This window comes from Indicator indicator, chromosome 1 (genome assembly GCF_027791375.1).
Source record: "Indicator indicator isolate 239-I01 chromosome 1, UM_Iind_1.1, whole genome shotgun sequence".
Lineage (NCBI taxonomy): Eukaryota > Metazoa > Chordata > Aves > Piciformes > Indicatoridae > Indicator > Indicator indicator.
Genome location: NC_072010.1, coordinates 17,457,146 through 17,474,297, shown reverse-complemented (window position 1 = coordinate 17,474,297; position 17,152 = coordinate 17,457,146). Strand labels below are relative to the sequence as shown.

The following is a 17,152-nucleotide window of genomic DNA, read 5'->3' as shown; positions in this document are numbered from 1 at the left end:
ATTTTATTTTTTTTAATGTAAAACACCCTTAGTTACGAATTTAGATTTTTATTTTGTTTTTTTTTTGTAATTGCATAAAAACAACTGTTAGTTTTATTTTGAAATTTTTAACTTTAGTCTTGTTTACATACAGTGATGTGCTCATGAAGTGTGGTGGAATGTTTTGATCATGAAGGAACAATCTCCTCTGGGAATATCAATATTCCATTTTTATTATCAGTATTTTAAAATAATAGCATTATATTAGAGATGCTAATCAAGATCAACTTTGGTTATCAATATACTTGGTAAGAATAGCAACATATGTATGTTAAAGAGTTATTTACATAAAACTTCATTTTCAGGATTCTTCAGTTGAATGGGTTGAATCAAATGTGTCACAGTCAGATAACACAGAAAAGGCTTGGAAGGTCAGCAAGCAATCAGATGCTGTGGAAGAACCTTCCCTGCAGGTGAGCAGTCTGATAGTCGCTCCAGAAATGGATTCAGCATGACCAAATGTGAAGTGTGCTTAGATTTCTTGACAGCTCTTTTGCAATGTATTGAACAAACCCTATTTTACAGACAAAGAAATATAAATCCTTATATCTGTGTTGATAATTTATACTGCAAAACCATTTTTAAAAGCATTTCTTGTATAATATGTGCTCGTCTGTTTTTGGTCTGAGAGTGTGCTTTTGAAAGGAATGTCATGGTCATTCCTACTTTCTGTATTTTGGCTCACATTGTGAAGAGGTCTTGGAGTATATAAATCTATTGCTTGGTAAATTAAACTACATTAGATGATAGGTTCTCAAAGTGCACCTTAGGTCCTCCATGGGACCAGTCTAAAAAAAACCTGAGTCAAGCCCCCCCAAAATTCCCCAAACCACAGATTCAAAGCCTGTATAGAGAAGTCAGAACTAGGCTCCTTCTGGTGGTCCCCAGTGACAGAACCAGAGGCAGCGAGCACAAACCAAAATACAGGAGCTTGACCATCAGAAAATGGTGTTTTACTGTGGGCATGACCAGGCACTGGCACAGGTTACCCAGAGGATATATTTACAAGCTGTCCAGATGTGGTCCTGAGCAACTTGAGCAGGGTGGTTGGACCAGATGACCTCCAGAGGTCCTATGCACATCCAGTTCTGTTGATCTATGCTGCTTGCTAATGTTGGCATAGATACTATTGAATCACTTGAAGACAGATTATTGTCAATTCCTCCTCTTCCTTAGAGGAGATCCAAGAAGTGGAACGTTGCATTTCATCTGTGAAACTCACTGGTGTGTTGTCTAATACAGTTTTTAAATAACTGGAAGTGTGAGATGTAAGCATCCATCTGGATTGACAAGTCAGGCTCAAGCTCTGCTGAAGATATGAAGACTTTTCTTCCAGGACATGTTTCAGAATGAGAGTAATCTTGTTATTTTGGTTGTGATGCTACCCCTAGGAGTGTTCCAGATGTTTGTTTTGTAGTGTGTACATCTGCCTTTTTTTTAGGCTTCAGGTTGTGTGTGTATAAAGGTAGTAGGTATGTCTAGTTTTTTTCTATGTTACTTTTCTTTAGAGAGTAGTCCTTATTTTTAAAATGTCCTCAATTGGGCTTAGGCTTTGTAAATGCAATTTTCTACCTGCTATTGTGGACACAGTTCACAGAGCCTAGATGTGTAACTGTTAAATTTGAGGGTGCAGTTGGTGCCTAGATATCCAGGATTTGAGCTGTGCTCTGTTATGATTGCAGATGTTCTATACACTGAGAGGTCACAAAGTCAGAATTAGCAAGAGGAAAAGGAAGTAGTCCAGCTGTACAGTGTTCATTTAAGTACCTAATAAGCAGTCTGTAGAGTTTGCATATTTATTTGTCTTAAATGCATTGTGAAGATGTGCCTCAAATTACAGAAAGACATGAAATTGGTTTGTGTAAGTGAATTTTTAAAAATTGAAAGATGGAAGTTCTTAAAATAATATTTACTTTTTATTATAGTATTTAATATGCATTCATAAAGCCTGTACTGTTCATTTTAAGTAACATTTGTCAGCTGTGCTAGTTGGATTTGTACCTAAGCCATGTTTTTGTTGGAAATATGAATGACAGTTCTTTGTCTTTATTTTAAAGAGAGAAGAATGGATGAATTTAGACTTCATGTTATTGAAAACCACATCAGCAGCAGCTGTCAAAGGTGAGAGAAACAAAGAAAAAACACTGGAGCGCCAGAAAGCTCAAGAACTTGAGCAGGTAGGAGAAACTAATGTATTTTTTTTTTCTGCATGTTACTAAATTCTGTGTGATGAATGAACCAATGAATTGGCTCTTATACATCTCTTTGTATAGTTTTAAAATGAATGCCTGATTTATTGTGTGATAGTGATTTTAAATTTAATTGATCAGGTATTTATTCTGCTTGGGATGGGAAAGTCCCATACAATAAGCTTATCTTGTGGAGAAAAGATCTGAAACTATCTTCTAGGTAGGGAGAAAGCCAGTTTTATTAATGCTGTGTTCTGTAGTATTTGAAGGGTTTTGGAAATACTTGCTCAATAACAATGACAGACTGTTGGTGGCCTTCTTTCCAGTGGGTTGTGTATGGAAGGGGCACCATTGGTTTGTATGATAAAAGCTTACCTAAATTATTGTGTTAAAGCCTGGGGTGCTGAGGCTTGTGTGTTTCTGATGAGAGAATTCTGAGATGTTGCTGTGCCTTTCATGCCAGTTTTGCACAGGCACTTACGTGGTCAGAATCTGGCTGGGGAAGGGGTTTCTTCTAATAAGTTAGTTCTGTTTGCACACAGTGGCTGGCTGCTTTGTTTGTTCATTCAGCTCCTTAAATGCAGCATAAGCTGATCTGAAAACATAGTTGTCTTCATGTCTCACAATAGGCCATTCGTTGCTTTTGTTGCTGTTTGGTTTTCCAGGTAGTTGTGTTGTGGCTAGGAAAGAAATCGACCTGGAATGCTGTTCATATGTAGAATGCAGCTTTTTGCTGAATATTTTTTTTTGTGCTGTTGAAGGACTGTGAAGGTCTTAAATCCTTAGTGTCAGAATATATTATATGGTTAATGACAGTTTATATGTATTCTTGACTTTTACAGATTGTCCAACTCAAGCATTTACTTTCCATGCAGGTTTATGCTTTTGTGTTTTCTTCATCAGAATGTCTGTCCTTTTTTTTTTATATCCAAAACAATGCATACAGTAGATACATCCAGCATGCCATTGGTGGCGATGAGTTGATGCTATAACAGAAAAATTAAAAATTCAGTCAGTGCTGGGATGCCTGATCAACCCTTCTCTCCAGTGGACTTCCTTGCCTGCTTCCAGAGAAGTCAGTTGACAGAATCACAATAAGTGATCTAGTTTGAGGGTGAAAAGCAGTAACTGAAGTAGAACTCAGAGCCCCTGTAACAGCAGTGCTTCAGACACAGAAGAGTGTTCCTGTTACACTAGTAATGCAGTCAAACAGTAAAACTCCTCTTGTCTAAGAAGGGTTTGAGACCCTTTGACTGAGGATGGGGAGTCATGCTGTGGTGGTTTAAAACTGTCTTTTTAATTTGTCTTCTCAAAGTTCAAGCAGAGAATGCTTATTTCTACTTGTCTTTAGATAGCGCAAGTTACAGGTAGGCTGTTCTACTGCTTGATAAGTCTCTCAAAATTTATCAGATATTCTGGAAACCACAAGCCCTATGCTATGCACACATTAAAATAATTTCTGTTTTAGGCCATGCTGTCTGAGAGAGAACTCAATCCGTATTGGAAAGATGGTGGTACAGGTTTGCCACCAGAGAAGGATGAAGCAACTTCCATTAAGAAAGGTAAACAGCAACTTTTAATAATAATCTTAGATTTCTGCCTCCAGGCTCTGGTCTCTGTGTTGCTAACAAGTTGCTGGTAATGTTGATGTAAAGAGGGTATCAATAACATGTAATACAGTAATATTTGGATGAAAATTTGATAATGAATATCAGGTTAATATCATAGTCTGTTGGTTTGTAGAACTTATTTTCACTGGTTTTTAATCTTGAGCGGTTTGACCTTCTACAGAAACTCTCCATTTTGAACTAATTAAGGGAAAGCATGATTTAACCAAGACAAGATAAATTATTGTCATCTCATTTGGTTCCTTTCATTCCATTACACAAATTACAGTTTTAAAATATTCAACCACAGAAGTCTGAGTCACATAAAAATGAAGTACATTACAGATGCAGTTTGTGAAAAATATTATTTCTGTAACCTTTTAATTTCTTTCTGTACCCCAGGGTTATCTAACAGCCATCAAGAGCAGTTAGATAAAGTTTTCATAATGTCATGAAGCGTTTATTTTGTCATAAGAAGGGTTGTTGTGTTCTGTCAACAGGGAACAGTAGGGTCCCTGGCTTTTCTGTTTGGGAGCCTTTCCCTGTGGACAGTCTGTCCTGCAAACCATTAGCCTCATGCTTCTCTTCTAGGAGTCACAGAGATCTGTGATCTCTAAGAGGTGACAGGCATCAGTGAGTATGTGTCCTGAATGTTAAGAACTCTGTTAGCTTCTCAAGTGGAAAGCAATGGTCACTCATTAATTTTCTAAGGAGGAGAATGGACTTTTTTGTATGTAAAGGATATGCCAAAGAATAGGCACAGAAAATGGAAACAATACGAAGATTCTTTAATTTCATAAAACCACCCCCACAACTTCTCATATGGCACTCCTGTCTTGGAAACTATTTGTTTCTGTTTTACGATAAAATGAAGGAACTTAAATTAAATCAGTGGTGTTACAGGAACATTAACTTATAAAAACATGTAATTGTGTTACTGTGGTCTTTCAAAAAAATTTTTTGGCACGTCTTCGCTTTTTAAACTAAGTTTGAGTTTAAGTAAAGGTTTAAGGTCACATACAGAATAAAGTTAAATAAGAATAACTACTGACATAAAAAAACTACAACCTCTCATTATATTCTACTTTAGTTACAGTGGTAGAAGATGCTGGATTAAGCTGGTTACGAAAATCATACCAAAGGATGAAGGAGCAGGCTGAGAGAGAGAAACGAGATTTTGAGGAAATTGTGGCTGAGAGATATGGGGTAAAGATTATCAATTACTTTTTTTTTCATACTAATAAATGCTTGGAAATGGTTACTTTCATGGTAAAGACACAAATACTTAATAAGTAGTGTAAGACATAATGAAATCAAGAAGAAACATCCTCTGAAGCATTTCTCAAGTGATCAAGAGTTTAGTTACCTAGCCTTTTATATATTGTTTTTTTCTTTTTTCTCAAATATTTTTTTTTATATGGGATCCTTTAACACATTTAAAACAACTTATCTTCTACATCAGGAGGTTCAAATGATCCCAGTACCTGAGTGCTTCCAAAATTATGCTGTATACCAGAAAATATATTCTGTTCTCTTGCATGTAACAGATAATGATGATTGTTGGGAAGAATAATAACAACGCTAAGGTAATTTGGAGAGCTTCTGGATGCTTGTGATCTACTCAGTCCCAATATATTGAGAAAGCTGCTTGCTTCTGAAGGTTTTAAAAATCTTCAGGATTTATTTTTAATAAAACAGTCTGCCATAACAGTATTAACTCTGTAAGGCCTCGCTCTCTACATATGATGTTGTCTTTAGAAGCATTGATCAAAGGTCTAGGGTGTTAAATCTTTGCCACAATGTTACATTTGGGGTTTCTGTGTTTTTTATTTTATATTTATTTTTTATTTTTATTAAGACTAGTTTGGTTGTGGAAATGCTAAATAAGTTGATATGACTGTTGTCTTTAGATTGAATTATAGTCACTCCTGAGAGATGAAACCAACATGGTCAGCAGTGGTAGAATTATTCAATGATTATAAAGAACATTACTTTAAGTATCTTTCTCAAGAAAGTGGAGCTCAAACAGCATGAACCACACTGGCTGCTGAAGGTACAAGATAGTGATTGAAAGAGATCCCTGCCTGATTTGCTTCAGTGTTTAATATTTTGAGAGAAGTAGGGAAAAAAAATAATTGGTGGCTTTTATTTCAGTTCAAAAGAGAGAAGGGCAGTCCACATTTTCATAATTGCCTAGCGGATGAAGTATTTGTCCAGTAATCCGGAGACAGGGATTCAAAGCCTGTTTCAGGCTAAGGATTTTGAACCCACTCTCCTGTGTTAAGAGGTTAACTAGACTGTAAAATATTATAATGGGAACATCCATTGATTCTGTAGAAGCTGAGCATCTGGTGAGCATAAATGCAAAATTAACGAGTAAGAAAGAGGAAGCCTTTCTCCTTAGCTCATGCCCCTAATCTCCAGGTAGCCAGGAAGAAACAAATTCTGAGGCTTTAGCGTTTTTATCTTCTTGGGATGAAAGTTAGAAATCATTCAAGAGAAAGTATCAGAAAGCCTTCCCAACAGAGCATCTAGCAGACAGGGCTGTAAGGGACGTTTCTAGTACTCGTCTTTCTTTTTGCTCCATGGCTTATGCCTTGCCCTCTGCACAGTGACTCGTTTTCACAGAATAATGCCTTTCTTGTAATACTTTGTAGGGAGCTTTACAATACTGCATGATCTTAAAAGCATCATAACTTTTTGTTGTTGCTGTTAAATTCTTTCCTACAGTCAGTGGAGATATTTCAGTCACGATTAGAAGAGGCTGAAAAAGTTGCATCCAGAAACAAAGATTACGATAGAATGGGAAGATGGAAGAAAAGTGACTATTCCAAAGGCGAGAAAGAGAAGACAGAACAGCATATGAGAAAGGAGACAAGAGATGAAGATGATAGGAAAATGTGTTGGGGCAGTACTGGAGAGAAGTATGGCAAGAAATGGGCACAAGAAGACAAAGGTTATAAAAAAGATATGTCAAGAGAAGACCAAGAACGTGGACACAGTAGCACAGACTCAGTAGCGAGAGACTACATCTCCAAAGCAGAAAAACACTCTGATCTAAAACGAAGCTGGGAAAAAAGTTCATCTCTAAGCAACATGAAACACAAATTTCTGAAACCCTCTGATGATGATTTATCATCTTACAGTGCATCTAGAGACTACAAGTCGCAACAGTCCTCTTCCAAAGAGCCAGCTCACAGTTCTTTGAGCAGTCGTTTCCAAAAACCTAGTGAGGATACTGCACTGTGGACCAAAACACACACAGAGGATGTCCATGAGAAATTAATGTCTGATCAAAAGTCATCAGGTAGTAGGGAACAAACTGATGACAGTAGTTGGGAGAGAACTTCAAGTGATGAAAAAGAGAAGTCACCGCAGGAGTACCTGAGTGGTATACCTGGGAAGAAACAAAAGTTAACTGACAGTGCACCGTCACTTTCTAGGTATTTTGCAAACATCTTTGCTTGTCTTTTATTTCCTGTATTTTTCATGGCAAATTATGTTGGAAACTCTATGTTCTTTGTGACAGTAGTAGATCAGATCTCCTTAATTAGGAGGAGGCTAGCCTCCCAACCTAGGGGTGGCTAAAATGGTCTGCTGTAGAAGTAATGAACAGCCCATACTTGCCCTATCTCCTCAGCATATTCGAGAATTGTTAATGATAGATTATCTTCTGCTTCATTATAAACGTTCATTCACACTGCTGTAAAACTGGCCTCTTGGTAAAAACCCTGCAGAACAGTATCTTAACTGAATTTATAAAAGACAAGCTCGAAATATTCGAAAATGCTGACTAAAAACTCAGCTAATTGATACAGCAGGGATAGGTTTGCCACCAATGAGGTGAACTCATGCTAAAGTAGTAGCATATGAAAAACAGTGGAAGGTATTGATTAGAAAAGTGAATTTTCTTTGAAAAGGAGGCAAAACTAAATAGGAGAGGGAACACAAACATGTTTGGAATTTCAGTTTGCTTGACTTGCTTTAGTAAAAGCCAACACAGAGTAGTAAGGAAAAGTCAGTGAGTTGTAGACAAGTGAGCTTTTGCTCTCCTCAAGGCCACCTGTATTACCAGCATACTGGTTCTTCAAGTGATATGAGTAGTGTGGTTATTACTGTGAATGCTTTCCTTCAGATCTTCCCAATAAGAGGTAGGCATGTGCAGAAGTATTTTTGAGTCAAGATGGTGTTATTTAATTGCTTGGGGAAATTGGACAAGTAAATACTCTTGGCCATAGGATGTAAGAAAGATGATTTTAGTTGGAAACAGCATTTGATGAATATGATGAAGTGTAAGTCCTTCTTTCTTATGTCAGTTATTTGCAGAAAATCTTATAGCAGGGTTGTGAATTTAATGCTTAATTGTTGGATTCTTGCAACAATACATTAAAGTATTTATTTTATTTATAACTATTCCTTCATGTAGTATTTGCAGATACCTCTCTGTGTATTTGTAAAAAGTAGTTGCTCATTAAATGAGTACTGCATGACTAGCCAGAAACGGGGAGCTTAGTTATACAATTCTTTGCATTGTATAGGTTGGGTATGTTTTCCAGGTTTTACATGCTATATTTTCCACTTTATTAGGGGCCTATGAAATTTACATTTCCTTTGATAGCAGGAAGATAGATTGTATGACGTTCACTTAATCTAATTTATTATTTATTTACTTGTTAATTTTTAAAGCATGAGTTTGAATACACATCAAGGCAGGCATAGTTCCCATTCTGGCATGAATAGTTTGTATGCACTATTGGGAAGTCACAGTCGTAAGTGTTTGTCATGTCTTGTTTTATTGTTTATTTTAGTATTTGCCTAGGCATTACTTTTTTGGGAAATGAGAAATATATCTTTATAGCTGTTTTGGTTACTCTGAAAGAAAGGTCTTGTAGCGTTAAGCCTCTGATCTATGAGACATAGTAGACTTTTGAATTTAGTGATCCTCTTTGTTTTTCTATACATTGCCCAAATAGATATTGCTCTGAAGTGCTTGAGGTTCTTACCACTTAAACAGACTCTGTAAACTTAGATGACTTCGCTCAGGTACAAGGTCTGCACAATCCACAGTTGTTTTCTGCCTGCCTTGGGTAGTACATAGGTTTCCGTAAGGAAACACAAGTATTCCTGTAAGGAGGAATGCTGAGTGAGCTGGGAGAGTGGATCTGTGTGCAGTTCAAAGACTCCATGACAGTGAAAATGCACACTCAGAATTACATGTAGAAAAACCCCTCCAGGAAGCTTTTTCATGCACAAAAAGGTGTGATTATGCATAGTTGGGGTCTTTTCCTTCGTTTTAAATACCATATGTTTTAAACCCCCCCACAAATTTCACTGATTAGCACAAATCATCTGTGTAAATGGCATAAAATCCTTTAGTATGTCTACCTTCATTTTCAGTTTTGTTTCCACAGTGTGGTGTCAGGTCATACAAATAGAGCATTTTGTTTAGTTGTCTGCTTTTTGTGTGTATTTTTTTTTTGTGGGTTTGTAGTTTTTTGGTTTGGTTTGGTTTGGGTTTTTTGTTTCTGTGGATGGGGGAAGGTGTGGAGCTGGATGTTGCTTTGCATGTTTACCTCAGCAAGCAGGTAAGCATATATCCAGCTGCTTGCTCATTCTCCCTCCTGCAGAGGGAATCAGAAGAGCAAAAGGGGAAGAAAATCCTGTATCAATAAAGATAGTTTAAGAAGTGAAGAGACAAAAATAGGTGATACAAACACAGTCACTCACCACCTCCTATGAGCAGACTGATGCTCAACCAGTGTTTGAGCAGCAGCTACTTTGGAAGGGCTGCACTGCCCATTTTTTATTGCTGTGATGTTATACTGCATGGAATAGCCTTCTGGCCCATTTGGATCAGCTGTTTTGGCCGTGCCCCTCCCAGCCTTTTGCCCACTGTAGCCATCTTGCTTGGGGTACACAAGGAGAACCAGAGAAACACTTGAAGCTGTGTAAGCAGTGTTGAAAAACAGCCAGAACACTGGTGTGTTATCAGTGCTGTCACCAGTTACGTCCAAAGCATGGCACCATACAGGCTGCTATATGGAGAGCGTGAACTCCATCCCAGACAGACCTAGCAGAGCATGTAACTATTGAGTAGAAGTTTAACAATACCATTGTCTCATTTTTATACAAAAAGAAGCAGCTACTCCCTTACTTTTCTTTTTGTGTTAAATAACGGTGATTCACTTTTTATTGCAAGTACAAAAGCTGCACCTTTAGCTTTTGATTACCACATGAATTAAGTGCAATGCTAATTGTAACTGGACAAAGTTGCAAATTTGGGGAAATTGAATTGTGTACGGAAGCAGTTTGCTTATTCAAGCTCAAAGAATTCAATTATTGTGATAGAAAAGATAATTCTTTTCTTTTCCTCTCAGAAAAGAACTAAGCATAGAAACTATTTACCTGGTGCTTTCTTTTGCATGTGTTTTCTGTTTTAGTGCTGTTAAACCCAATTGTGCATCTTCTTTGATATTTTAATTATATTTCTTAGCCAATATGATTACTGAGATGATTTATTAGTGAAGTGGTGATTATTTAGGCCTGGAAAACCATGTAGCCTCTGCCTATTGACTTATTTCTCAGTTCTTTTAAGCTTCTGTGTATATGATCTGTCTTACTGTTTTCTTCACTAGGGAGTTATAGAATTTTGTAGGAAATTTTGGCTTTTGGAACATTTCAGGTTTGAATATGTGTGGTAGTTATCTGTTGGGAATAATTTATGAGCTGCTGCTTTCTTTTTCTTCCTAAAATTTCAAGTCTTGGAATACATGTACTCCCTCAGTGGTGCTGTCAGTCACAGAAAATAAATCTGCATTGATGTGGAGGCTTGGATTAATAGGTGTTGCTAGTTCAGTTCCTCATCTCTTATGCTGGCAGTGTACCTTTAAAGTTTTATGCCTTATAAAGCACCGAGTTTCTTCAGCCTATAAATCAAAGTGCTCTGAACAGTTATGACATAGGGTAATTAAAAGTGCTGATTGGATGTCCAAGGAATCTCCCGAGGGGACAAGTCCATCCAGCTAGCGTTTGCTGAAAATCACAGTAATGTGGCTGGTTCAGAGTTTAAATCGACACAAGATAAAAAGCAAATCAAAACAATGTCTCTAGTGTCAAAAAGTTCAGACAACGATTCAAGCTCTGGCACTGCTTAAAAAAACATATAATATGAAGAAATAAATATGTCTTCCTCCCTTTACTGGAGTAGTCTGCCTTACTTTGAAAAATACAGGTTAAGGAGAAGTGAGAACTTAATCTTTGAGGGTTCTGTTTCTGGTGAATTTAATGTGAATGTTACTGCTGAGTTTTGGGGCTTTGGACTGGGCATCTCTGTGATGGTTTGAAACTGTCTTTTTAATTTTTCCTTGCAAAGTTCAGAACAGAGAAAGTGAAAGAATGTAAATAAGTCACTATTGGGTGTAAGAAAGCAAAATAACGATTGTTCTAAACACTTCCATTGGATAGATAGAAATGTTTAAGAACTATTACCCAAAACAAAGTAGGCACTCTGCACATTCTGCGTTCGGCAGTGGGGGCAGTTGCTGGGCTGTCTGGCTGCTGTTTCTTCTTCTCTTCTGGCTGAAGATAACACACTGACCTTGGCAGCTAAGTTAACAACTTTCTGCTTAACTAACTGTGCTTCTCTGTCCAGGGGGGTCTGGGGGGGGAAGCTCCTGGGAGAGGGAGGCCCCTTTGGGAGGGTCCCCTTGGGGGGAAGCAAAGGGAGATCGATTGTGCTTTTTTTCTGTTGATTGTATATATTTGTGAATGTTGTGAATTTTGTATATTTGTACATATTCATTGCATTTCATTGTAGATTTTAGACTTTGCTTGTAAATACAGCTTTTCATTTGCTTCCAGACTGAGCTAGCCTGGTTATTGTTGGTGGGGGGGGAATTTCAGCTCACACCAACACACTTTTTATTTTTGGCGCCCAACGTGGGGCTCGATAGTTGTTTGATTTATTTCTGCTCAGATTAGGAAGCAAAATGAAGCTGTTTTGGATTTTGAGTAATTTTATTTCCTCTGTTATCAGTGTGATTGTCTACAGATGGGCTGTTTCCTGCATGATAGACAAGATTGTGAGATATGTGGCATATAAGTCATTTCTTTGGGTTAAGAACAAGTTACTGAATGTTGGTGAATTCTGTTATGGTCTTATTGGGCTAAGAAGCTATGGTAACTCAACTATGGATCTGCTAGCAGACACATATGAGTTTGTTACTCCTCTTACAACTACAGAGGGTCTTTGTAACCAGTGGTACCCTAGATATCTTGTACTAGCCTTAATCTTAATTTTGTTGCTTCTTGGAATAATCATATGGCTACTGATAGCACTGTATCAAGAAAGACATAAGGCTACTTGCTCTTCCAACTCTGCTGTGAATGTGAAAACCAAGCCAGTAAATTTGGTGGCCACTGTAACCAGAAAGCGTAAAGGAGATGCAGATGCTGCAGGAGATGGTGCAGATGGAGATGAGGGTCCTTCTACTCAGGGTCCCTCTGTTAAGAAAGATCCTTCTGATGAGGAAGAGAGGGTTAGCCTTAAAACTCTGGTAGACCTCTTGAGACCCCACATGGATGATGGAGATGTAGGTCAGGATGTAGACCCTGGTAGATTAGCAACTGCTGGTAGTGCCTCTGAACTCAAAGAAATTCAACGGAGGATTAAAATAGGATTATGGGGACAGCGACCTCAGGATGATGATGATGATGATGAGGATGAGGATGACATACAGTCAGCTAATGCACCCAGACAGGAAATTAGACATGTGAGGAAGGATTACATCAGAGGAGATAATGAGCCAGTCCTGTCTTGGCTAGCCAGGTGTTTTGATATGGGTGCCCCAGCATTGGTGGTAGGCGACAAGTCGGCCTCTCAGTTGGGGATGCTCTCAAAGGATACAGGCATAGACAGGCACCTAGGCAAGTGCATTGGTAAAGTTTCTCTGTGGGCACGCCTCTTATTGGCAGTCTCGCTGAGGTACCCCAGCAGAGATGATTTACCATGGAACCCTAAGCCTTGGACCACAATAGCTGAGGGAATCAGGCGTCTGAGAGAGTTTGCTGTGAGAGAAGTAATGTATGGAGATCATAAGACTCTGAATCCTGATGAAATTCCTGTTGGAACAGGCCTTGCCAAAAAGCTCATTAAGCTTGCTCCTCCTAATTATGCCACTATTCTGGCAAGCAGGATTGTGGCAAGAAATTATGGTGGAGCACCTCCTACTGTTGGCCATTTCACTGACCAAATGAGGCAGCTGGAGGATAGTCTTGCACGTACTTCTTTGGTTTCAGCCATTGAAACTCTGTCTGGAAAGATGGAGAATTGCATGAAAGAGCTGAAGGAGGAACTTAAAACCTCCATATCCAACTTGATGAAGGGGGATGATTCTAATTCCTCTTCCTCCAGATGGATACAAGTTTCAGCTGTCAGAAACAGACGTGCTCCAAGAAGGCCATTCCAGAATAGGTCAAACCAAAACAGACAGCAGAGGCAATCACGTGGCAGTATCTGGATAACTCTGCGTGATCAGTTTGGTGAGAACATGAACAGATGGGATGGTCAACCAACTTCTGATCTTTTCAAGAGGTTACGGGAGCTGCAGAGGGGCAGATCCCGAGGTAGCAATACCAAGAGGGTAGCTGTCGCTTCCTCAGTTTCCCAGAACAACTCTGATAGCTCCAACAGTGATCCTAATTCTGGTGCTGGACGTTGTGCCAGCTGTACATGTGGATGTAATCCCCACCATTAGGGGTGCCCTGCCTTCCGCCAGGGGGAGGTAAGGGATAATGGAGATAACAGAATCTATTGGGATGTGTACATCCAGTGGCCTGGCACTTCAAAATTTCAGAAGTACAGGGCCTTGGTTGACACAGGAGCTCAGTGCACCATAATACCATCAAATTATCAAGGGGGAGAATCTATAACTATTCAGGGAGTCACTGGTGGGTCTCAAGAGTTGTTTAAGATAGAGGTTGATATAAGTTTAACTGGGATGCAGTGGAAGAAACATACTATTGTAACAGGTCCTAATGCACCTTGTATTTTGGGAATTGACTTTCTGAGAGAAGGGCGTTTTAAAGACCCTAAGGGTTACAAATGGGCTTTTGGAATAGCAACTGTAGAAATTGATGGAGGAAAATTGAAGTTGTCCATTAGACCTGAGCTTTCAGATGAATCTGCAGTTGTGGGACAACATGAGATAGAGGATGTAAAGCTGCCGGTTGCTTCTCAAACTGTGCATCACAGACAATACAGAACCAACCGTGACTCTTTGGTGCCCATTCAAAACTTGATTCGTCAGTTGGAGAGTCAGAAGGTCATCAGCAAAACTCATTCACCTTTCAACAGTCCAATCTGGCCTGTGAGAAAGCAGAATGGAGAGTGGCGTCTGACAGTTGATTTCCGTGCCTTGAATGAAGTAACTCCACCCATGAGTGCAGCTGTACCAGACATGATGGAACTCCAATATGAGCTGGAATCCAAGCAGGCCAAATGGTATGCTACCATAGACATTGCTAATGCTTTCTTCTCTATTCCCATAGCGGAGGAATGCAGGCCTCAGTTTGCTTTCACCTGGAGAGGCATTCAGTACACATTCAATCGTTTGCCCCAGGGGTGGATTCACAGTTCAACCATCTGCCATGCAGTGATCCATGATGCTTTGGAGAAAGGTGGAGCTCCAGAACACATTCAGTTCATCGATGACATCATCGTCTGGGGTGAGACTGCTGAAGAAGTCTTTGAGAAAGGTAACAAAATCATTGACATTCTCTTGCAAGCTGGTTTCGCTATCAAGCGAGACAAGGTGAAAGGACCTGCCAGAGAAATCCAGTTTCTGGGAGTGCGGTGGCAAGATGGTCGCCGTCACATCCCAATGGATGTGATAAACAGAGTCTCCACCATGGCAAATCCCATCAACAAGAAAGAAACTCTGCGCTTCCTAGGCATAGTGGGATTTTGGAGACTGCACATTCCTGGATACAGTCAGATTGTGAAACCTCTCTATGATGTGACTCGAAAGAGAAACAGTTTCCAATGGGGTCCTGAGCAACAAGCAGCCTTTGACCAGATCAAGCGAGAGGTAGTCCAAGCGATGGGTCTGGGACCTGTCCGAACTGGTCCAGACATTAAGAACATTCTGTACACGGCCGCGAGTGACAATGGTCCAACCTGGTGCTTATGGCAAAGAGCTCCAGGGGAGACACGAGGACGTCCTCTTGGTTTCTGGGGTCGTGGCTACAGAGGCTCAGAGGCAAACTACACTCCAACAGAGAAAGAGATTTTAGCTGCTTATGAAGGAGTGAAAGCTGCTTCTGAAGTGATCGGAACTGAGTCACAACTTCTTCTAGCTCCTAGATTGCCAGTTCTGAATTGGATGTTCAAAGGCAAAGGTTCTTCACCACATCATGCAACAGATGCTACCTGGTCTAAGTGGATGGCTCTGATAACACAGAGAGCTCGAATGGGAAATCTCGAAAGGCCTGGTTTGGTGGAGGTGATCACAAACTGGCCAGAAGGCACAAGCTGTGCTAAACCTCCAGAGGAGAGAGTAGCTTGTGCTGAGGAAGCTCCTCCTTACAGTGATCTGTCTGATGATGAAAAGAGATATGCTTTGTTCACAGACGGTTCCTGTCGTCTTGTTGGGAACAAGCGGAGATGGAAATCTGCAGTGTGGAGTCCAACGCGCAGAGTTGCAGAAGCGAGAGATGGAGAAGGAGAATCCAGTCAATTTGCAGAGGTAAAAGCTGTCCAGCTAGCTCTTAACATAGCTGAACGTGAGAGATGGCCAAAGCTTTATCTCTACACCGACTCGTGGATGGTAGCCAATGCCTTGTGGGGTTGGCTGAAAGACTGGAAGAAGAATGGCTGGCAGAGGAAGGGAAAGCCTATCTGGGCTGCAGATCTGTGGCAAGACATTGCTGCTCGCATTGAGAGAATCCCAGTGAAAGTGAGACACATCGATGCTCACATTCCTAAGAGCAAAGCTACTGAGGAACAACAACACAACCATCAGGCAGATCTAGCTGCAAGAGTTTCCCAGGTGGACACAAACTCTGATCCTGATCCTGATCTTGACTGGAAACACCGAGGTGAGCTGTTCTTAGCTCGGTGGGCCCATGACTCATCAGGACATCAAGGCAGAGATGCAACCTACCGATGGGCTCGTGACAGATCCATTGACATTTCCATGGATGCTATCACACAAGTCATCCATGACTGTGACATTTGTGCTGCTATTAAGCAGGCAAAGCGGATCAAGCCCTTGTGGTACGGTGACCGATGGTCCAAGTACAAGTATGGTGAAGCCTGGCAGATTGACTACATCACTCTACCTCGTTCTCGATCTGGTAAGCAGTATGTGCTGACTATGGTAGAGGCAAGCACTGGATGGCTGGAAACTTATCCAGTTCCTCATGCAACTGCACGTAACACCATTCTTGGCCTGGAGAGACAAATCCTGTGGAGACACGGAACTCCAGAGAGGATTGAGTCGGACAATGGAACTCATTTCAAGAACAATCTTGTAAAAAACTGGGCCAAAGAGCACGGCATCGAGTGGATATTCCACATTCCCTACTATGCACCAGCTGCAGGGAAGATCGAACGCTACAACGGTTTGCTGAAAACCACTCTCAAAGCCATGGGGGGTGGATCTTTGAAAAACTGGGAGAAACATTTAGCACAAGCAACCTGGTTGGTGAATAGTAGAGGTTCAGTGAATCGAGCTGGACCTGCCCAATCAGATTTGTTGCGAAAGGAAGAAGGTGATAGAATTCCTGTTATCAGAGAAAAGAATCTGTTAGGCAAAACTGTTTGGGTATTTTCTCCTTCAGGAGAGGCCAAACCTGTCCGAGGGGTGGTTTCTGCTGAAGGTCCTGGTCACACCTATTGGGTGATGCAAGAAAATGGTGAAATTCAGTGTATTCCACAAAGAAATCTAACTTTGGCTGAAAGAGGTTAAATTCAGAGTGTTGCGCAGATACAGCATCGCGCCCAAGAGGAGAGTTCATGAGATCTACGGTGCACGAACCCTGAGAGCCCTGAGTCACCTGAGAGTCCCTGTTCCTTCCTTCGCTCCATCTGCGAGGAAACAAGCTGTTTGCTGTTTTTCCTGTGATTTGACTCTTTTGAATCATCTACATCTGAGATAGCCGGAATGGACTATGGTCTTTATTCACCTATTGTTGTAGATATTATTTTAGATTAGATAAAGGATAGTAGCAGCCAATGGAATTGTTTAGAAGGGGTGGACTGTGATGGTTTGAAACTGTCTTTTTAATTTTTCCTTGCAAAGTTCAGAACAGAGAAAG

The 17,152-nt window shown here is 40.1% G+C and overlaps 1 protein-coding gene across 1 annotated transcript in view; it reads left to right on the top strand.

Annotated features, from left to right (window-relative positions):
* The window catches only part of CWF19L2 (CWF19 like cell cycle control factor 2), a 77,412-nt gene that overhangs the window by 12,664 nt on the left and 47,596 nt on the right, over positions 1–17,152 (top strand). Inside the window, exons 4-8 of the mRNA XM_054384371.1 lie at positions 345–452; positions 2,097–2,216; positions 3,697–3,790; positions 4,926–5,041; positions 6,566–7,278. Coding sequence (XP_054240346.1) covers positions 345–452; positions 2,097–2,216; positions 3,697–3,790; positions 4,926–5,041; positions 6,566–7,278 — 1,151 coding nt within the window. The remainder of the gene's footprint in view (positions 1–344; positions 453–2,096; positions 2,217–3,696; positions 3,791–4,925; positions 5,042–6,565; positions 7,279–17,152) is intronic.